The sequence below is a fragment of the Artemia franciscana genome, chromosome 18 (assembly GCF_032884065.1).
Source record: "Artemia franciscana chromosome 18, ASM3288406v1, whole genome shotgun sequence".
Lineage (NCBI taxonomy): Eukaryota > Metazoa > Arthropoda > Branchiopoda > Anostraca > Artemiidae > Artemia > Artemia franciscana.
This window is the reverse complement of record NC_088880.1, coordinates 29,642,221-29,662,999: the sequence shown is the minus strand read 5'-3', so window position 1 is coordinate 29,662,999 and position 20,779 is coordinate 29,642,221. Positions and strand designations below refer to the sequence as shown.

Here is a 20,779-nt window from a genome sequence, read left to right as displayed (position 1 = left end):
GCGCTAGAACTTTTCATTTCCGTTAGAATGAGCCTTCTTGCAACACTCTAGGACCACTTGGTCAATACGATGACTCCTGGGGAAAAAAACAAACAAACAAACAAATAAACACGCACCCGTGATCTGTCTTCTGGCAAAAAATACAAAATTCCACGTTTTTGTAGATTGGACCTTGAAATTTTTTCTATAGGGTTCTCTGATACGCTGAATTCGATGATGTAATTTTCGTTAAGATCCTATGACTTTTAAGGGGTGTTTCCCCTATTTTCCAAAATAAGGCAAATTTTCTCAGGCTCGTAACTTTTGATGAAAAAGACTAAATTTGATGAAACTTTTGTTTTGACATAGCTTCTTTCACAATGTTAATTTAAAGTTTTAGATTTTCACGTACTTTTGATTTGACATAGATTTGCAAATTAAGTTGTACTAGCTACGAAGCATGTTCAACAAGAGGCATACAAAATGGCCAAAACCGTAACACCTACTCCTTTGTGAGGAAGGAGATAATTACACTACCCTATTCAAAACACAAAATGCAAAGTAACCTCCTCCTCCCACCAGAAAAAGTGCTAATACAAATTTAATGTAAAATAACACCCATGAGACAGAACAGGTTAGACTTACTAAAACTGAAAATTTTTAAATGCTCATTTACAAAGAGGAAATTTCCCCCTTCCCTATAAATGTATTCTGCATCCATCTGCAATCGTATATGGCATCTATTGTTTGCTCCAAAAATGAAACTTGGACCCAAAAAGGAGTATACTGTTAATATTTTATTCTTTAATGACAGAAACAAGAGCTAAGAGCTCATATGGCACTTGTGACGAGGTCGGAAGAGCCGAGAGCTCATATGGTATGAGCTCTAGCAAAATTCTAAGAATCAATAGATTGCTTTAAAAGGAAAATCAGAGGTTTAATGCCGGTCGGGATTTAAAATAAGAGCTCTGAGTCACGAGATCCTTCTGAATGTCAAAATTCATTAAGATCCAATCAACCACTCGTAAGTTAAAAATACCTCAATTTTTCAATTTTTTCCTCTCCCTTCAGCCCCCCAGATGGTCAAATCGGGGAAAATGACCTTATCAAGTCAATTTATGCAGGTCCCTGACACGCCCACCAATTTTCATCGTCCTATCACGTCCAGAAGCACCAAACTCGCCGAAGCACTGAACCCCACCCCCTAACTCCCCCAAAGAGAGCGGATCCAGTCCGGTTACGTCAATCACGTATCTACGACATTTATAAGCGTTTTCCAAGATTTCTAGTTTCCCCTTCCAACTCCCTCCAATGTAAACAGATCTGGTCAGGATTTGAAATAAGAGCTCTGAGACATGAGTTCCTTCTAAATATCAAATTTCATTAAAATCCGGTCATTCATCAGAATTTTTTCTTATTTTTCCAAATTAACAACCCCCAACTCCCCTAAAGAGAACGGATCCGTTCCAATTATGTCAATCAAGCATCTATAATTTGTGCTTATTCTTCCCATCAAGTTTCATCCCGATCTCTCCACTCTAAGCGTTATCCAAAATTTACGTTTTCCCCCTCCTTCGGATCTGAATTGGGATTTAAAATGAGAGTTCTAAAGCACAAGATCCTTCTAAATATTAAATTTCATTAAGAACTGATCACTCCTTCGTATGTTACAAATGCCTCATTGTTTCTAATTTTTCCGAATTATCCCCCTCCCCCCAACTCCACCAAAGGGAGCAGATCCGGTCCGGTTGTTTCCGTCACAAATCTTGGACTTGTGCTTATTCTTCCCACCAAGTTTCATCCTGACCTCTTGCTTTAAGCGTTTCCCAAGATGTCCGCCCCCCCCAATGACACTGGGTCTGGTCGGGCTTTAAAATAAGAGATCTAAGTTACGAGGTCCTTCTAAATATGAAATTTCATTAAGATCTGATTACTCCTTCGTAAGTTAAAAATACCTCATTTTTCTAATTTTTCAGAATTAACCCTCCTCCCCCCCCCCCAAAAAGAGAGCGGATCAGTTCCAGATATGTCGATCACGTATCTAGGACTCGTGATTATTTTTCCCACCAAGTTTCATCCCGATCCCTCCACTCTAAGCGTTTTCCTAGATTTTAGATTCCCCCCACCTCCCCGCAATGTCACCGGATCTAGTCGGGATTTAAAATAAGAGCTCTGAGACACGATATCTTTCCAAACATTAAATTTTATTAAGATCCGATCAATCATTCTTAAGTTAAAAATACCTCATTTTTGTAATTTTTGTCATGGTAGATACCAAGTGCCATGAAAAGACTCTGTGCCAAGCTCATACACAAGATTTCTTATTACGAATTGGGTTGCCACCAGACCAAAATTTTCGTAACGTCCAAACTTTTACAAACGTAGCTTTTTCGTACCTTTTGACAGGAGAGTCTCTTTTCAAGGCAGGGTTACTTTAATTAACTATGAAGAGCGGCACTCAGAGGGGGGGGAAGGACAGCTCTAGCCTGTATATTTTGAAAAATATTTTTTCATGTAATCTTATTAAAACTAGCTGTTGGTGTGGCGCGAAGCGCCACACCAACACCTAGTTGGTGGGGCTGCTTCGCGCCCCCAAGCCCCCCGAGCGCGTAAGTCGTTACGTCCCGTATTAGTTACGCGCCATCGCAGTTGTGTAACAGATTGTCAGGTTTACCGACTCTTGAACATGCAACATCTAATTGTCCATGGGAAAAACAATCCATATTCAGATCTAAACCGCATTTTTCTAATGATTACCCTTGAGCTTTGTTGATGGTGATTGCCAATCAAATATTCCTTGTGTGCCCGTCGTCATTTATATATCCCCCTGTGCCCCCCGGCGTCCCCGTTGTAGTTGTTATATTCCCTGTATCTCGGTCGTCATTTGTGTCCCGGTCTATAATTTCTCTTTGAGTGTCCCGGTCGTCATTTATATTCCCTGTATCCCGGTCGTCATTTATATTCCCTGTGTCTCGGTCATCATTTGTGTCCAGGTCTGTAATTTCTCTTTGGTCTGTAATTTAACGTCATCTTACAATGACGTCATATACAAACACTTATATGCTTATAATGACGTCATATGCAAACCCTCTTTTTACAAAAAACATACATACAACTTATATATATATACATACTAGCTGTTGGGGTGGCGCTTCGCGCCACCCCAACACCTAGTTGGTGGGGGCGCGTAAGTCGTTACGTGCCGTATTAGTTACGCGCCATCGTAGTTGTGTAATAGATTGTCAGGTTTACCGACTCTTGAACATGCAACATATAATTGTCCATGGGAAACACAATCCATATTCAGATCTATACCGCATTTTTCTAATGATTGCCCTTGAGCTTTGTTGATGGTGATTGCTAATCGAATATTCCCTGTGTCCCCGTCGTCATTTATATATCCCCCTGTACCCGCCCCGGCGTCCCCGTTGTAGTTGTTATATTCCCTGTGTCTCGGTCGTCATTTGTGTCCCGGTCTATAATTTCTCTTTGAGTGTCCCGGTCGTCATTTATATTCCCTGTGTCCCGGTCGTCATTTATATTCCCTGTGTCTCGGTCATCATTTGTGTCCCGGTCTGTAATTTCTCTTTGGTCTGTAATTTAACGTCATCTTATAAAGACGTCATATACAAACACCTATATGCTTATAATGACGTCATATGCAAACCCTCTTTTTACAAAAAACATGCATACAACTTAAATATATACATACTAGCTGTTGGGGCTAGTATGTATCCCCCTGTGCCCACCAACACCTAGTTGGTGGGGGCACGTAAGTCGTTACGTGCCGTATTAGTTACGCGCCATCGTAGTTGTGTAATAGATTGTCAGGTTTACCGACTCTTGAACATGCAATATATAATTGTCCATGGGAAAAACAATCCATATTCAGATCTATACCGCATTTTTCTAATGATTGCCCTTGAGCTTTGTTGATGGTGATTGCTAATCGAATATTCCCTGTGTCCCCGTCGTCATTTATATATCCCCCTGTGCCCGCCCCGGCGTCCCCGTTGTAGTTGTTATATTCCCTGTGTCTCGGTCGTCATTTGTGTCCCGGTCTATAATTTCTCTTTGAGTGTCCCGGTCGTCATTTATATTCCCTGTGTCCCGGTCGTCATTTATATTCCCTGTGTCTCGGTCATCATTTGTGTCCGGGTCTGTAATTTCTCTTTGGTCTGTAATTTAACGTCATCTTATAATGACGTCATATACAAACACCTATATGCTTATAATGACGTCATATGCAAACCCTCTTTTTACAAAAAACATGCATACAACTTAAATATATACATACTAGCTGTTGGGGCTAGTATGTATCCCCCTGTGCCCACCAACACCTAGTTGGTGGGGGCGCTTCGCGCCCCCAAGCCCCCCGCGCGCGTAAGTCGTTACGCGCCACATTAGTTACGCGCCATTGTAGTTGTGTCCCTGTGTCCCACCTGTGAATAGATATATATATATATATATATATATATATATATATATATATATATATATATATATATATATATATATATATATATATATATATATATATATATATATATATATATGTTTTTAACTATGTAAAACTTGCGAATATACAACATTCTTCGCTGTCCCATTCTTTGTGCGTATAAATAGATTGTCAGGTTTACTGACTCTTGAACATGCAACATATAATTGTCCATGGGGAAAACAATCCGTATTCAGATCTATACCTCATTATTCTAATGATTGCCCTTGAGCTTTGTTGATGGTGATTGCTAATCGAACATTCCCTGTGTCCCCGTCGTCATTTATATATCCACCTGTGCCCCCCGGTATCCCCGTTGTAATTGTGTCCCTGTGTCCCGGTCGTCATTTATATTCCCTGTGTACCGGTCGTCATTTGTGTCCCGGTGTCCCAGTTTGTAATTTCTCTTTGAGTGTCCCGGTCGTCATTTATATTCCCTGTGTCCCGGTGTTCCGGTTGTCATTTGTGTCCCGGTGTCCCGGTCTGTAATTTCTCTTCGAACAATCCCTGTGTCCCGGTCGTCATTTATATATCCCCCTTGTGCCCCCGGCGTCCCCGTTGTAGTTGTGCCCCTGTGTCCCGGTCGTCATCTATATTCCCTGTGTCCCGGTCGTGATTTGTGTCCCGGTGTCCCAGTCTGTAATTTCTCTTTGAGTTTCCCGGTCGTCATTTATATTCCGTGTCCCGGTCGTCATTTGTGTCCCGGTGTCCCGGTCGTCATTTGGGTCCCGGTGTGTAATTTCATCAGTTGACAAACATGATGTCAGTCGACAAACAACTTCATGACGACATGTAGCTCAATCCTTATAATGACGTCAGTCGACAAACATGACGTCAGTCAACACACAAACATGACGTCACCCGGCAGACCCACACATACACAGACAACTTATTTATATATATATATATATATATATATATATATATATATATATATATATATATATATATATATATATATATATATATATATATATATATATATATATATATATATATATATACTAGCTATTGATATATATTATATATATGTGAATATTGAATGTCCCGGTCGTCATTTGTGTCCCGATGTCCCGGTCTGTATATACATTCGTTTTTAAATTGGCCTTTTTTTTAGTTTTTTACCTTTTTTTTAGTTATACCTCATGATTCTAATGATTGCCCTTGAGCTTTGCTGGTGGTGATTGCTAATCGAACATTCCATGTGTCCCCGTCGTCATTTACATATCCCCCTGTACCCCCGGCGTCCCCGTTGTAGTTGTGTCCCTGTGTCCCGGTCGTCATTTATATTCCCTGTGTCCCGGTATTAGTTTTGTTTTCTTGTTTATTTTTCAGTTTTTTTCCTTTTTTTTCTTTTTAGTTTCTCAGTTTTTTAGCTTTTTTAGTTTTTTATTTTTTAGTTTTTTTTCTTTTTAGTTTTTTTGTAGTTTTTACCTTTTTTAGTTTTTTTAGTTTTTTTTTTTGGCTTGAATACATTCGTTTTTGAATTGGTATATGATGAAATAATTCAGACGTCATATGCGAACAGACAGACAGATACATATATATTGCAATTACTCGGCACGCTTTCTGTTCTTACTTTCTCTATCAGCCGTAAGCTTGTTTTCTTGCTGTTCTTGTGATTCCTCGGCACGCTTTCTTTTCTTACTTTCTCTATCAGCCGCAAGTTTTTTGGCATATACTCTTTGAGCAGCTTCCTCGGCTGTTGCCATTGTAGGTACTTCAGTCATTTTACAATTAAACATTTTTCCGTCCACGATCTTCTTACAATTAAAAATTTGTCTTTGAACGATTTTCTTAAATACCTTTAATGACGTCATCGTCATAACAAACATGACCACAACTAACTTCATGACGACATGATGACATGACGTCACTCGACAGACCCACGGACAACTTATTTTTATTTATATACTAGCTTTTGGGGTGGCGCTTCGCACCACTCCAACACCTAGTTGGTGGGGGCACTTCGCCCCCCGCGCGCGTAAGTCGTTACGCGCCATTGTAGTTGTGTCCCTGTGTCCCACCTGTGAATATAGATAGATATATATATATATATATTTAACTACGTAAAACTTGCGAATATACAACATTCTTGGCTGTCCCATTGTCTGTGCATATAAATAGATTGTCAGGTTTACCGACTCTTGAACATGCAACATATAATTGTCCATGGGAACAACAATCTGTATTCAGATCTATACATCATTATTCTAATGATTACCCTTGAGCTATAACACCTAGTTGGTGGGGCGCTTCGCACCCCCCTAAGCCCCCCCGCGCGCGTAAGTCGTTACGCGCCATATTAGTTACGCGCCATTGTAGTTGTGTCCCTGTGTCCCACCTGTGAATAGAGATAGATATAAATATATGTTTTCAACTACGTAAAACATGCGAATATACAACATTCTTCGCTGTCCCATTGTCTGTGCATATAAATAGATTGTCAGGTTTACTGACTCTTGAACATGCAACATATAATTGTCCATGGGAACAACAATCTGTATTCAGATCTATACCTCATTATTCTAATGATTGCCCTTGAGCTATAACACCTAGTTGGTGGGGCGCTTCGCACCCCGCTAAGCCCCCCCGCGCGGGTAAGTCGTTACGCGCCATATTAGTTACGCGCCATTGTAGTTGTGTCCCTGTGTCCCACCTGTGAATATAGATAGATATAAATGTCTGTCCCATTGTCTGTGCATATAAATAGATTGTCAGGTTTATTGACTCTTGAACATGCAACATATAAATTGTCCATGGGAAAAACAATCCGTATTCAGATCTATACCTCATTATTCTAATGATGTGTCCCTGTGTCCCGGTCATCATTTATATTCCCTGTGTCCCGGTCGTCATTTGTTTCCCGGTGTCCCAGTTTGTAATTTCTCTTTGACTGAACCGGTTGTCATTTATATTTCCTGTGTCCCGGTCGTCATTTGTGTCTCGGTCTGTAATTTCTATTCGAACAATCCCTGTGTCCCGGTCGTCATTTATATATCCCGCCTGTGCCCCCGGCGTCCCAGTTGTAGTTGTGTCCCTGTGTCCCGGTCGTCATTTATATTCCCTGTGTCCCGGTCGTGATTTGAGTCCGGGTGTCCCAGTCTGTAATTTCTCTTTGAGATTCCCGGTCATCATTTATATTCCCTCTGTCTAGGTCGTCATTTGTGTCCCGGTCTGTAATTTCTCTTTCAGTGTTTTTTCTTTTTAGTTTTTTTTAGTTTTTTACCTTTTTTCTTTTTTCAGTTTTCTTTTTCTTCTTTATTTTTCAGCGTCACTATGAAGTACATATCGCCGAACCTTTGTTTTTTAACTTAAATCTGGTAGGCATTGATGACCTTATCCAAGTCAAAATCCCAAACCCAATCATCATCGCTATCATTTTCAGTTTTGATATGTTTTGACTCTCGCTGTCCAGGTGGATTTTCATCTAACTGCGCGGTTTTGTATTCTTTAGCCGCAAGCCTGTTTTCTTGCTGTTCTTGTGATTCCTCGGCATGCTTTCTTTTCTTACTTTCTCTATCAGCAGCAAGTTTTTTGGCATAGACTCTTTGAGCAGCTTCCTCGGCTGTTGCCATTGTAGGTTCTTCAGTCATTTTACAATTAAACATTTTTCCGTGAACGAATATCTTAGATACCTTTAATGACGTCATCGTCATAACAAACATGACGACAACTAACTTCATGACGTCAGTCGACACACAAACATCACGTCACTCGATACACACACAACTTATATATATATATATATATATATATATATATATATATATATATATATATATATATATATATATATATATATATATATATATATATATATATATCCCCCTCATAATTTTAAAAGTACCTTTTCTTGTATCTTAATTAAAAAAATAAGCCCCCCTCCTTCTCTCGAAATCTAAAGAATTGGAACCTTTTTGCTTTTGCAGCATAAACAGCCATTCATTAAAAAAAACGAGTCGATTCAGGTGCAATTTGGCCTTTTCTCTCGAGCAATTTTGAATGACACCTTGTTCTCACGCTAGAAAAATGAAGATAAACAAACAAATATATCTTCATTCACCATTTTTATACAGAATACCCCGAGAATGTGAAGGAATGAAACAAATCAGGTGTATTTTAAACATATGGTACATTTGCTCAAGTTTTACCAAGGTGTGCCTTAATTTGTTTTCAACTTATCATTTATTTTTATGTAATTTAGGATACTTTTAAAAAAAGTAGAGATTGCAATTTCATTCTGCAAAATCTAGATAAACAACCAAACTAGCTCGCTTTAGACTTATTTTAAAACTTGCTTTGTATCCAGATATAAGCGACAGCATGTTAGATACTTTTACAGCGAGGCAAAAATAAGCAATTTGGGAACATAGTTAACTTGGGAGTTTACTCTTTCGAGTTTCTTGCTTTCCTTACAGGAGTGTCCGGGATTTCTCAAGAGCTTAGATCAAGAATCATTCTTCTGACCTGCAGAAGATCAGAAACCATTTGCGGATTGAGTCTATTGTCAACTGGGGTCTTTGTTATTTTAACTCAGAAAACTGAGCGTCAGAAAACTGACGTTCTGCTCCAGTACTTCAATGGGATATATACGCCAATATCAGTATAAGAGTCAGCAAAAATTGTAAGGAAGGATTCTCAGCCTCAGCTTTTAAATTTTGAACAGTAGGTTGTACGAAACATGTGGCTCAATCTCGCTTTCTAAGGCTATAATGAAAGAAAGGTTAAGATGAGTAGGCCACGTTCTGCGGATAAAAGATGACAGATTGCGGAAAAATGCCCTTTTTGGTCAACCGTCTGGGGCTACATGGGAAACGGGTCGTCCTCGTTTGGGCCTAAAGGATGTCATAAATAAAGATTCTAAAGAAATGGGAGCTTCCTGGCAGGGTTTAAAGAGGGAGGCCTTGAATAGATTAGGTTGGAGGAGGAGCGTGCGTAGCTGTGTTGGCCTCAGGCGGCTTGGTGCTGCAGTGAGTTATTAGTAGTAGTAGTAGCAGCCTCTAAATTGGCAACATACTTCCAAAAATTAACTACCGGCTGATTAACTCTAAATCTGCCTCACTTATATTAAATGGAAGATGTCTTCAATCTATGTTCAACGTTTCATGATCGACATAAGGGGAGCATTTGTTAAACATCTTAAACAGAGGAAAAATTGACTTTTCCTGCCCGGACTTTGCGATGCTTGGAGAAAGACTTTTAGCAAGTTCCAATAAAGGATCTTTTGAGTTGATTCGCAATTGTACCTCGGCCTGGAGCTTCATATAAAATGCCAAAGAGCTTCTTTTATCTCTTGCACGTGGTGCTCCTCAACAGCACCCTTTTCGATGCTTTCAAGCTCGTATAGTTGAAATTCTGCACCAAAATTAATATCTTGTATAATCCTGAATTTTCGAAGATGGACAAGTTTTTCCAGACCTCAGCTGACTTTCGCTAATGAAATTTGATCCTGTTTCTTGAAAAAAGGATGAAACACTAGACTTTAATCTATGGACTTTTACGTATGCAGTTTGAAATTCTACGTTTAGTCTGTTAACAATGGGTAAAACTTATTTAAGAAACAAACAAATCAATTTTACTTTTTGATTGGCCAAACCCAAATTATGATTCACAGCACTCATGTCTTTTTCAAATAGCCTTTCTAATAATATTCAAATTCACAATTGTATTGTTATTACTCAGACGAAGCTGAATTTCATCGGATCAAAGATAGCAGAAATTCGTATTAACAAGAAAGAATGTCGTCACGACATTCAACGTAATAATAAAATGTATTTCAACAGTTAGACAGGAGACCTCAGAGGGAAGGGGCGGGGGGTACAACGTCAAGAAAGTGAACATGATACCTGCAAACCACCTAGCATAAAATCAGAAATTCTGGCTATCTTCCCCCCTCCTCAATGCTCAGGTATAGCCTTGGTTATAACCAAAAATTGGCTCATTTTGAAATCAACTATTTTGTCAGTATTAGCTGTTTATAATCCCATATAAAAACAGAAAGTTTTGTTTATACCCTTGTCCAACCTTTCGGAAGGGGGTTTGGGTTGCTACTCCACAAAAAAATTTGTCATCTTATAGTCACATATTTTAAAAATAAATTAGAGAGAAAATAGCTTCTTTTAGTATCTACCTATGCTTTTATTTTTGAATTTTCTTCCTGACTTCAGATTGCTTCTTCTCTTATGACTTCAGTATGACTGTTGACTGAACAAGATTGAAATCCAACTGACGCAAGTTGGTCATTATTGACAAGATAGTGCAAAGTCTGTTTGCTTTCACAGTATTCTCACATACTGTTATAATACATTTGCAATATCGTTGCAAATGATAATATGAAAGAATGTTATCCTAACCTACTATGCGAGTAAGCGAAGAGGGTATTTTCTCACCCTATTAACTGAGGGATCATGGTTGCAGCGGTAGCTGGAACCTAGTGCCATACGGCACTAAAATGGTACTTTTTGTGTTATTTCTAAACGGCTAGGGGTAGCGGGCTACCAAAACATCGTAGACAAATTTTTTTTTATCTCATATAAAAGATATTACTCATATCTACGTTTTTCTACGTTATCTGCAAGTACCAAATGGCACTAAAATGGCACTATTAGTGCCATGTCTCAAATGGAAAAGCTGGGATTAGTAGGCATCCAGAATTTATTAGAGAGGAGTTTAATGGCTCATTTGAAACTATTGCTCATATCTACGTGCTTTTTGTCAGGTGTACCATCCGTAAGTGCCATATAGTAAAAGTGCCTAAAACGGCACTTTTGGTGCCACTTCTTAAATAGAAAAGCTTGAAAGTATAAAACGGTACCATTGTAATAGTTATGATCCAAAACCCTTAACTGGAGATTTACAAGAGCCCCTCCCGTATACCCCCCAGCCCCCTTAGTAAGTCTCATTAGTTCGCTGGGAGAAATCACTACGAACTCTTAAACACAGTCAGCTGACGCTGGGGCTCGCAAAATGATTTTTAAAATATCGAATGTTCTTAAGAGGAAGAAATTCATAGAAAAACAAATAATTGAATCTAAAAATTCCAAGTGACTATTCCTTGACGTACCCTCCTCCTTTTCGCAAAAGTTGAGGTTCGCCAAATAAGGTTTAATGCTCTCACTCTTTATAATGGAAGGTTTTACTAACTCAAGGTTTTATAATAGCCATTTACAAATGTATTTGCTGAATAAGGTCCAATAACTATGCTTTTGGTGATGACATAGCTCTCCATAGTCTTTGGAAAGTTGGCTGTAAGTTACACAACTTGGTCCTACAAGAACAAATATACTGAACTCGATCATCAGCCACCGTAATTCAGTTACTAGCGCGTTAGACTTGGAATCAGAAAGCCAAGGGTTCAGTCCCTTAATCAGGCATTTTTATTTCAATCATGGTTTTCTTGCCTTATATATGATTATTTTTCAGCTAATTACCTTTTTTTAATTTTTTTTTGTGAATTGTGAAATGTTCCATACAAACTCAAAACATTATAGGAGTTTTGATGCAGCAAAAATACACCGATTAAGGCCACTTTTTACAGTATCCAAATAAAGCATTTTTTATGGCACTTGGTATTAACCAAGTGACATATAGCAATCGCAAATTCTGTCGGTCTGTCGGTCCCGATTTTGCTACTTTAGGCACTTCCAGGTAAGCTAAGACGATGAAATTTGGCAGGCGTATCAGGGACAGGACCAGATTAAATTAGAAATAGTCGTGTTCCCGATTTGACCATCTGGGGGGGGAGTGGGGGGCCCGTTAATTCGAAAAAATAGGAAAATTGAAGTATTTCAACTTACGAACGGTTCATCAGATCTTAATGAAATTTGATGTTTGGAAGGATATCGTGTCTCAGAGCTGTTATTTTAAATCCCGACCGGATCTTGTGACATTGAGGGGGGGGAGTTGAGAGGGGGAAACCTACAACTTGGAAAACACTTAGAGTGGAGGGATCGGGATGAAACTTGGTGGAAAAAATAAGCACAAATCCTAGATACATGATTGACATAACTCGAACAGATCCGCTCTCTTTGGGGTAGTTGGGGGGGGGGGTTAATTCTGGAAAATTAGAAAAAATGAGATATTTTTAACTTACGAACGGGTGATCGAATCTCAATGAAATTTGATATTTAGAAGGGTACCGTGTCTCAGAGCTCTTATTTTCGATCCAAAACAGATCTGGTGACATTGTGGAGGGGGGGGGGGGTTGGGAGGGAGAAACCTAAAACTTGCGAAACACTTAGAGTGGAGGGATCGGGATGAAACTTGGTGGGAAAAATAAGCACAAGTCCTAGATACATGATTGACATAACCGGAACGGATCCGCTCTCTTTGGGGTAGTTGGGGGGGGGTATTAATTCTGAAAAATTAGAAAAAATGAGGTATTTTTAACTTACGAACGGGTGATCGGATCTCAATGAAATTTGATATTTAGAAGGATATCGTGTCTCAAAGCTCTTATTTTAAGTCCCGACCGGACCTGGTGACATTGGGGGGAGCTTGGGGAGGGGGAACCTAAAATCATGGAAAACGCTTAGATTGGAGGGATCGGGATGGAAATTGGTGGGGAAAATAAGCAGAAGTCTTAGATAAGTGACTGACATAATTGGAACGGATCCACTCTATTTGGGGGGGGGGGCTAATTCTGAAAAATTAGAAAAAATGAAGTATTTTTAACTTACGAAGGAGTGATCGGATCTTCATAAAACTTCATATTCAGAAGGACCTCGTGACTCAGATCTCTTATTTTAAATCTCAACCGGATCCAGCGTAATTGAGGGTGGGCAGTTGAGGGGAACCAGAAATCTTAGAAAATACTTAAAGCGGTGAGATCAGGGTGAAACTGGATGGGAAGAATAAGAACCTGTCTAAGACACATGACTGACATAATCGGACCGGATCTGCTCTCTTTGGTGGAGTTGGGGGGGGGGTAATTTTAAAAATTGAGGTATTTTTAACCTATGAAAGGGTGACCAGATCTTAATGAAATTTGATATTTAGAAGGGTCTTGGGCTTTAAAGCTCTAATTTTAAATTCCGACCAGATCCTGTGACATTGGGGGAGTTGGAGGGGGAAACTGGAATTCTTGGAAAACGTGAAAATTGGGGTATTTTTATTTTACGAATAGGTGATCGGATCTTAATGAAATTTGATATTTAGAAGGAATTCATGTCTCAGAGCTCTTATTTCAAATCCCGACCAGATCTTGGAACTTAAAACAAAGATCTTTTGCAACACAAAACAAAAGTAATACTGATAACTAATATTCACTATCATGGCTGTAACCTACAATGAATGACATCATTCAGCATGTAAGAGGTCATCCTGTATATGACAAGACCGTATCCAGGTGTGGGGGGTTAGGGGGTTTGACTCCCAAACCAAAATGTTTTTTTCGACTTGTGACAAAAATGAATAGACACATTTTTTTCTGCGTTTTATTAAGGTTTTCTGTGTAGAACCCCCAATAAAATCCTTTAGTAAAACCCCCTCCGAAAAAAACCCTGGATACAGCCTTGTATGACGATGCAGTTTTTTTTCAAGAATTGCATTTTACTGTAAACATTTTTTTTAATTTAAAAAGCAAGTAGATACTGCAATTCCCATACAAATGGGGCGTTAAACAGCTCTCTAAGATGTCCCAACTCCTTGCTAGCGGGGGTGATAAAAAAGAGGAAGTTAGAAAAGACACATCAGTGCTGCCCATGCAAAAAGGAATTTTCCTTGTTGATCAAGGTGGGGGGCTGTAAGTTTCCTGCAATTGCGGTTCTAATTATGGACTTATCGTTTCGATCCAACGCCATTTTCGAGGGGTTTTTAAAAGATTTTCTGAAATTTCTAAAAATTTGTTTTTGCAAGAAACATTTGCTATTAATATTAATCGAAATAATAGTTACCATTCCTGAATCGGAAAAAATGATATTTTTTTTTAACTTGAGACTTTTTAAACTCATTTAAAATTTTTTTGGCTAATATAAATCATGGTTCGTTCTTTATTAGATTGCAGCTAGGGCTGCAACCATGACATTTAGGAGATCTAACTAAAACGGAAGCTTACTTTCCAATTATTCTATGGTAAAATGTAGGCTTTAATTTCATCAGTTAAAATCCAAGATTTATTTTGTCAAGCCAATCAAACTGCTCCTTATTTTTGAAGACACACAGTCCCACCTTTAAAAAGTGGGTTAAAACCTACTGTGTGCAATTTCAGGCTGCTCAAAGAACGAAAAGTTAAATTATGCCTCACTGGTTGTTCTGAAAAGAATGATTCGTTTTTATCATTAAGATATTTTATAAATAATCCCTGTTCATCTATCTTCTAACTTAGCCGCTACTGTTATGAACTTTAGGCAAGAAGACATAAAGAGATAATATTTAAAGAGTTCGTTACCTTAAATGTTATAAATAAATTTAGAAACCCTAACCAGATATGTAAAAATAGCCCAAATTTCAGCCATAAAAAATGCTACTGAAAGCTTACTAAAAAGGGATACAACATACACGTACGTAAATTAAAACATTTTTATCAATAAAAGAAATACAAAAAGCAGAACAATCATATATAACAGCGAATTCAAATCACGAATTTCAGAGTATTTAAGGAACAAAGGAAAATATAAGAACGAATAAAAAAGCACCAAACACTATAAAACCAGCAAAATAAATAAAATCCCGATTAAGGCAGCTCGTAACACTACGTTCGCAACGTAAAAGAAAAATCAGCTTCGTAGTTTTGTTTCTCTAAAATCGTGTTCCTTTCTACCAAAAATAGTTGTATAAATCAGATTTGAGTTTAAAATATGGCAAGGCATAACTTTTCAAAAAAGTTCACCATGATTTTTTTAAATAATATTAAGCGATGGCTGCAATTATAATTACATCCTGGTATCATAGCGGCATATAGACCTATCATGGCTCTGCGTTCAGTAACTTGTCCCAGGTGAACCACAATTAAAAGCGTAAAACTCAAACCGGATATTTATTCTTAAATTAAAATAAAATTTAACAATCAACTAAAATACCATCGTTTTAAATTAATTTAACAGTCTTTATGGAATTCGATAGGACCAATCAGATCGTGATTATTTTTATTCTCATAGAAATAATAGCTGAGTTTTATCTAAAATATGTTTGCTTAACGCTAAGTATGCATATAATACAAAAAAGCCAAGTATATTTCAACATAAATTGCCATGACTAAAAACTTGGTAAACTACATACTGGATTATACACACTAAAGTTATTCGAATTAAAACTTTAAACTAGATTTATGGCACTGACAAGTTATTACTAAATTGGATAAACTTTCCACGAAATATAAATTTATATCTTCTTAAAAGATAATATTTTGTCTGTTTTAAATTTTGCAATAGTAAAGTATGTAATTACTGTTTAAATAAATAAAGTAAAAATAAAGTAAAGGTTAAACAAAAAATGATGAAGTTAAAGCGGAAGAAATATTTACCTTATCACTATAAGAAAAAAAACATTGGCGTTATCGAAAAATAGAATTCTCAATAATCGCTATCAATACAAGAGCCTTTTAGAAAAAAAATTTACAAAATCACAAAGAATTTCCGTATTGTTAAAAGAATCATAGAAAAATTTTTCAATGGTGGCAAAAAATGCACACCAGCCCTTTTATAATATATATATTCATGACAAGGGCTGTAGCCTGTATTTTGGCTGCATCGGGGGGGGGGGGGGTAATTCAGGGGCTTTCAAAAGGTGGCAGGTTTTATTCAGGGGCGGGGGGTAATTTTTTCAAAATGCATCAGAAATGTGTTTACATATATTTTCTTATTTTGGTAAGATTCGAACAAAAATTTGAGGAGAAAAGGTTCAAACTGTGTCACTCCCCTCCCCCCGGGTACGGCCCTCTCATCGCAAATATAATAAGCCATTATTAAAGCGGGGTTTTTTCTTCAAGTTTCTTCGCCCTATATCATTCTGTCAAGTGGAAAAGAGACTATATTTTTCATTATCAAATTTTGTTTATGAAAGATTTAAAAGAAAAGACGAAAGTGAAAAGAAGTAGGGCTATATATAGGGTATCCATATCACCCTGTCTAATCTAAAATATTATGGGCTACAATACCTGCATAGGCTACAACATATTCTAGATACCTGATCTAAAAGGTATCTGTAAAGGCCACTCGAGCCTTTAATGAATATATTTTCCGTCAAGCTGATGGTGGAAGGCCGCAATTGGACGGTGATATTTCTTTCTATTTGGTTAGACAGAATTGCGGCTTTCCACCACTAGTTTGACGGAAAATAAATTCATGGAAGACTCGAGTGGTCTTTACAGATACCCTTTAGATCAGGTATCTATAACATGTTGTAGCCTATGCAGGTATAGTAGCCAATGATATTTTAGATTGGATCCTGCCCCCCCCCCCCCGGAGCAAAAATATAAGATACAGTCATGGTCATGAATATATATTATAAAAGGACCGGTGTGCATTTTATGCCACCATTGAAACTTTTTATCTGATTCTTTTAACAAAACGAAATTTCTTAGTGATTTTGTATTTTTCCACTAATAATTCATCATTTTTTTATTTATTCACTATTTTATTTCTACCTTATTTTGTTTACACAGTACTGTGTAAAAAAAAAAAAAAAAAAAAAAAAAAAAAAAAAAAAAAAAAAAAAAAAAAAAAAAAAAAAAATATCGGAAACTAAATAAGATGCATGTTAATTAGTTAATAATTTATTAATTGTTTTCCTTCATTAACTGTGCACTCTAATTTACTAATAAAATTTCAAGAAATACAAAATGGTTTTATTATTTATTTAAGAATTAACGACGCTTCTTGACTACTAAGGTCCCTGCGTCGGCCCTGCAGTGCATTCCTGCAGCGTGATTCGATCTCTGGGTCCCGTATTACCAAGCTAAGGTCAAATCCACTGCGCCACCACAGGACATACAAAATGGTTACACCCGTTGAATTATTTGTTTGAAATTTATTGCCCCTAAATTTTCTACGCCTGGGACAAGTGCCCCCTCTGCTCCTCCCTATAACCACCTCTGTTCTTTTATAACTTAAAACGTGTATATTTGTATTAATCCCATCCCTTTCCCATCTTGCAAAGGCTAAATACAAAAGCTATAAAATAATAACACAATCTAAATCTAGTTTGACATCGTATATGAGTATTATCGATTGGATCTTTCACTAAATAAATCGACTAGGATATGAATAAAAACAAGAAAAAATAGCTCGAAACAACTTCTAGTACTAAAACTGACTTGTCAGTATTACATAAATATATACAACATAACTGGAGAAGTAAATAAAAGTTCTTTCAGCAGATATTGATAAAAAAAAAAACTTCTTGGTCACCACTTTAAAAGAATAACAACAAATGAAAATAATGTTTGCCATACTAAAGCAATCATAAGTATATGGAAGGGGACTAACCCAATAATCTTCAAATTTTTTCTATAAAGCAAATTAAAGAATCTCGGAACTCCGTAGATGGTTTAATAACAGTGTTTGAACGTCTCCAATTAAATATTATAAGTACAGATTTTTTTTCGTAAAAAATAAATAAATTAAGAGATGTTCCCTTTACCACTTATCAAAGAAGCATTGAATTTTATTAAAATTTCAAGCGCTGAATAACTGAATGTGCCTATTTTTAGTACTGAATTTTGTTTTTTATTCGTTGACACTTACATATTGCAGACTGCAATTATGAATTCCAATAATTGCCGAGGTAAAAAAAAAAAACTTGTATCTGGCAGAAAGTTTGCTTAATTACACTACCCCCTCCCTTCCCCAGTGGTTAAACTTTTCAGCACGAACTTGCATAACTTTTAACGTTTGCAAATAAAATGAGTAGTAAAAGGAACGAACTCAAAATCTTGAAGGATAAATATTACCATTGAAACATGATAAGTTTCTAGGTATATTCTTCAGTGTGAGATAGAACGTCTCATTTGTCTTTTAATTTAAAAAAAAAGTCAAATTATGAAGAAAATCGTGTTTAGGTGATATTTTAGCATATCTAAATCAAGTATAAAGAAACTAATTTTTGGATGTTGCATTTATAAATATGACAACTTTTATCTTTAAAAACTTATGTACAGGAAAAAAAACCCAGTAAATCATAACACATAGATTATAACCCATTCTGTTAAGCCTTAATAGAACGTGACATAAATTAACAAATAATGCAATTTCAATTCAATCATAAGAATAGTTATTAGTAGATCCGCATACTGCGGAAGGAGGCTAAAGTGGCGAGAACAGGGACCAGCGACCCCCCTTCCCTGAAACGCTCCTCTCGGGGGATGCTATCCACATAAAAAGCTTCAAACCCATCCTGTTAATACTTAATAGAACGCGACGAAAATTAACAAGTAATGCAATTTCACTTCAATAATAAGAATAACTTTGTAGATCCGCATACTGCGGAAGGAGGCTGGAGTGGCGAGAACAGGGACCAGCGACCCCCCTCTCCCTGAAGCACTCCTTTCGGAGGGAGGCTATCCACATAAAAAGCTTGAAAGGGTTCCTCAAAATCCATTTTCAGCATAGCAAAAAAGGATCAAAATTAATGCAATGATTCTAACTCCCTCCGTAAAAGCAAAAACCTTTACGTCCATGACTATGTGTGAACTCAATATGGATAGTTAGATAATTTAAATGGAAACTGTATAGTAAGAGTAGAATAACGAAAATAATGGTACTGACATAAAAACAGAACAAATCAAAATTATCTATTTATATTAAACAATAGGCAAATGAACACTCATGTTTGTTGAGCCACTTCTGGATGTTTCGTGATTACATGCTGACGGAGTTCATAGCGACGTTTCATCGTCATATGACAGTAAGGACATGTGAAGGTTCCTGGGAAGTGCTTCCTTAAGTGTTGGGTGGCGTTGGAGACCTGCATCCCACACAGAAGGCATTGGCGAAGGCGTTTCTTTCCATCAGGTGTCTCCATTTCAACCCACGTGAAGAATGACATCGGCTTCCGCCTCTCTTGCATTGAAACGCAGTCAAAGTCTTCAAATCCTGTCCGTTAGAAAAACGTATTTGTCTCCAAAATTAAAGGCTTCCATTGAGCTGACTAAACAAGGAACTACTTGCAAAACAACAGCCTTCGAACTAAAACGTAATGCATGCATCATGCAAATTCATTCCAGATTTGCAAACTTAGTCCCACCCTCCTCCCTATTTTTTTCTTTTTTTGTATTTCAAACAATCGGTAATCATTATAACTTTCTTCAATTCAGCATTGTGCAATGCTTGAATATAAACTTTCATATTTCGTCGATTTAATATCCCTAAACACGTAAGGCATCGATTAGCGAAGGTGAATGCATACATAAATGACAATAAATATTTGTGATTCTTTCCGGACCGCTGACATATCCTTGTATCTCCAGAATCGTTGGCGATCAGAATGGAATATGGCGAATTTCTTTTTCGCTTGCTTCCTACAGGAAAGAAAGAAATATCACAGTCTAACTTATGGCACTTATTGAGCGAAATTGAAAGCAAGGCACTGCTATTCCGGTCACCAGGCGAAAGTGTGATATGTTAACTCACTAAACCGTCACCAGTCCAATTTTTATACGGCCATAAAATCTATAATCACTTTGCATTTTTGTACCTTAAAGCATTATAGAAAATGTAACAAATAATCATTTACACCCTTGATCTCTTTTAAAGGGATAAAATCCTTTTGCAACAATATCTCTGAATAATCTCCAAGTCTGACTCCCCCTCAAAAATAATTTATGATATTGGGACGCACTAACTTTAAGAATGTTTAAATGGTCCAAAAACGTCATTGAGCATATTAATCATACTTGACACTTTTTAAAAAAGTGGTTCCACCTTGGACAAAATCGATGGAGAATCTTGATCTAGACTGGACCCCAGCTCCTCAATCAAAAAAGGTGCGTCATGCTTGATCCCTCTCTCATTCAACAAAGGTCCATGCATGTTTCTTATATGTGTAACCAGGTTATCTCGTCGATTCGACGTGGCTTTACAGAGCAAACAGCGATACATGTCCCCAAGATGAACTTTGTAATGATGATGGCGGTGAATCACAATCTTTTCACAATGCTTACACTTCCAACGTCCATTTTCAGCAGGCTCAAACTGAGAAATGACCAAAGCGTTGAACATAGACGTACGTCTCTTTCTCCGTCCTGTTGACAAAAAATTGTGTCTCAGACCACAGACGAGTTAAGTGTGGACTCTTCGTGCACCATGCATCATGCTGTGAAGTCAAACTACGCAAGTGAAGCTATTTCCCCAAAGCTTCTCAGAG

At 37.4% G+C, this 20,779-nt stretch overlaps 1 protein-coding gene across 7 annotated transcripts in view; it reads right to left on the bottom strand.

The window, feature by feature from the left end:
• Window positions 1-20,779, bottom strand: part of LOC136038854 (sex determination protein fruitless-like) — a 69,925-nt gene that overhangs the window by 12,487 nt on the left and 36,659 nt on the right. For 3 of the 7 annotated variants that reach the window (XM_065722301.1, XM_065722303.1, XM_065722300.1), the window contains exon 5: window positions 19,946-20,657. The exons of 2 other annotated variants lie outside the window; for them this stretch is intronic. In XM_065722301.1, coding sequence (XP_065578373.1) covers window positions 20,320-20,657 — 338 coding nt within the window. In that variant the 3' untranslated portion in view covers window positions 19,946-20,319. 2 more of the 7 variants (XM_065722304.1, XM_065722305.1) reach the window with 2 other exon arrangements.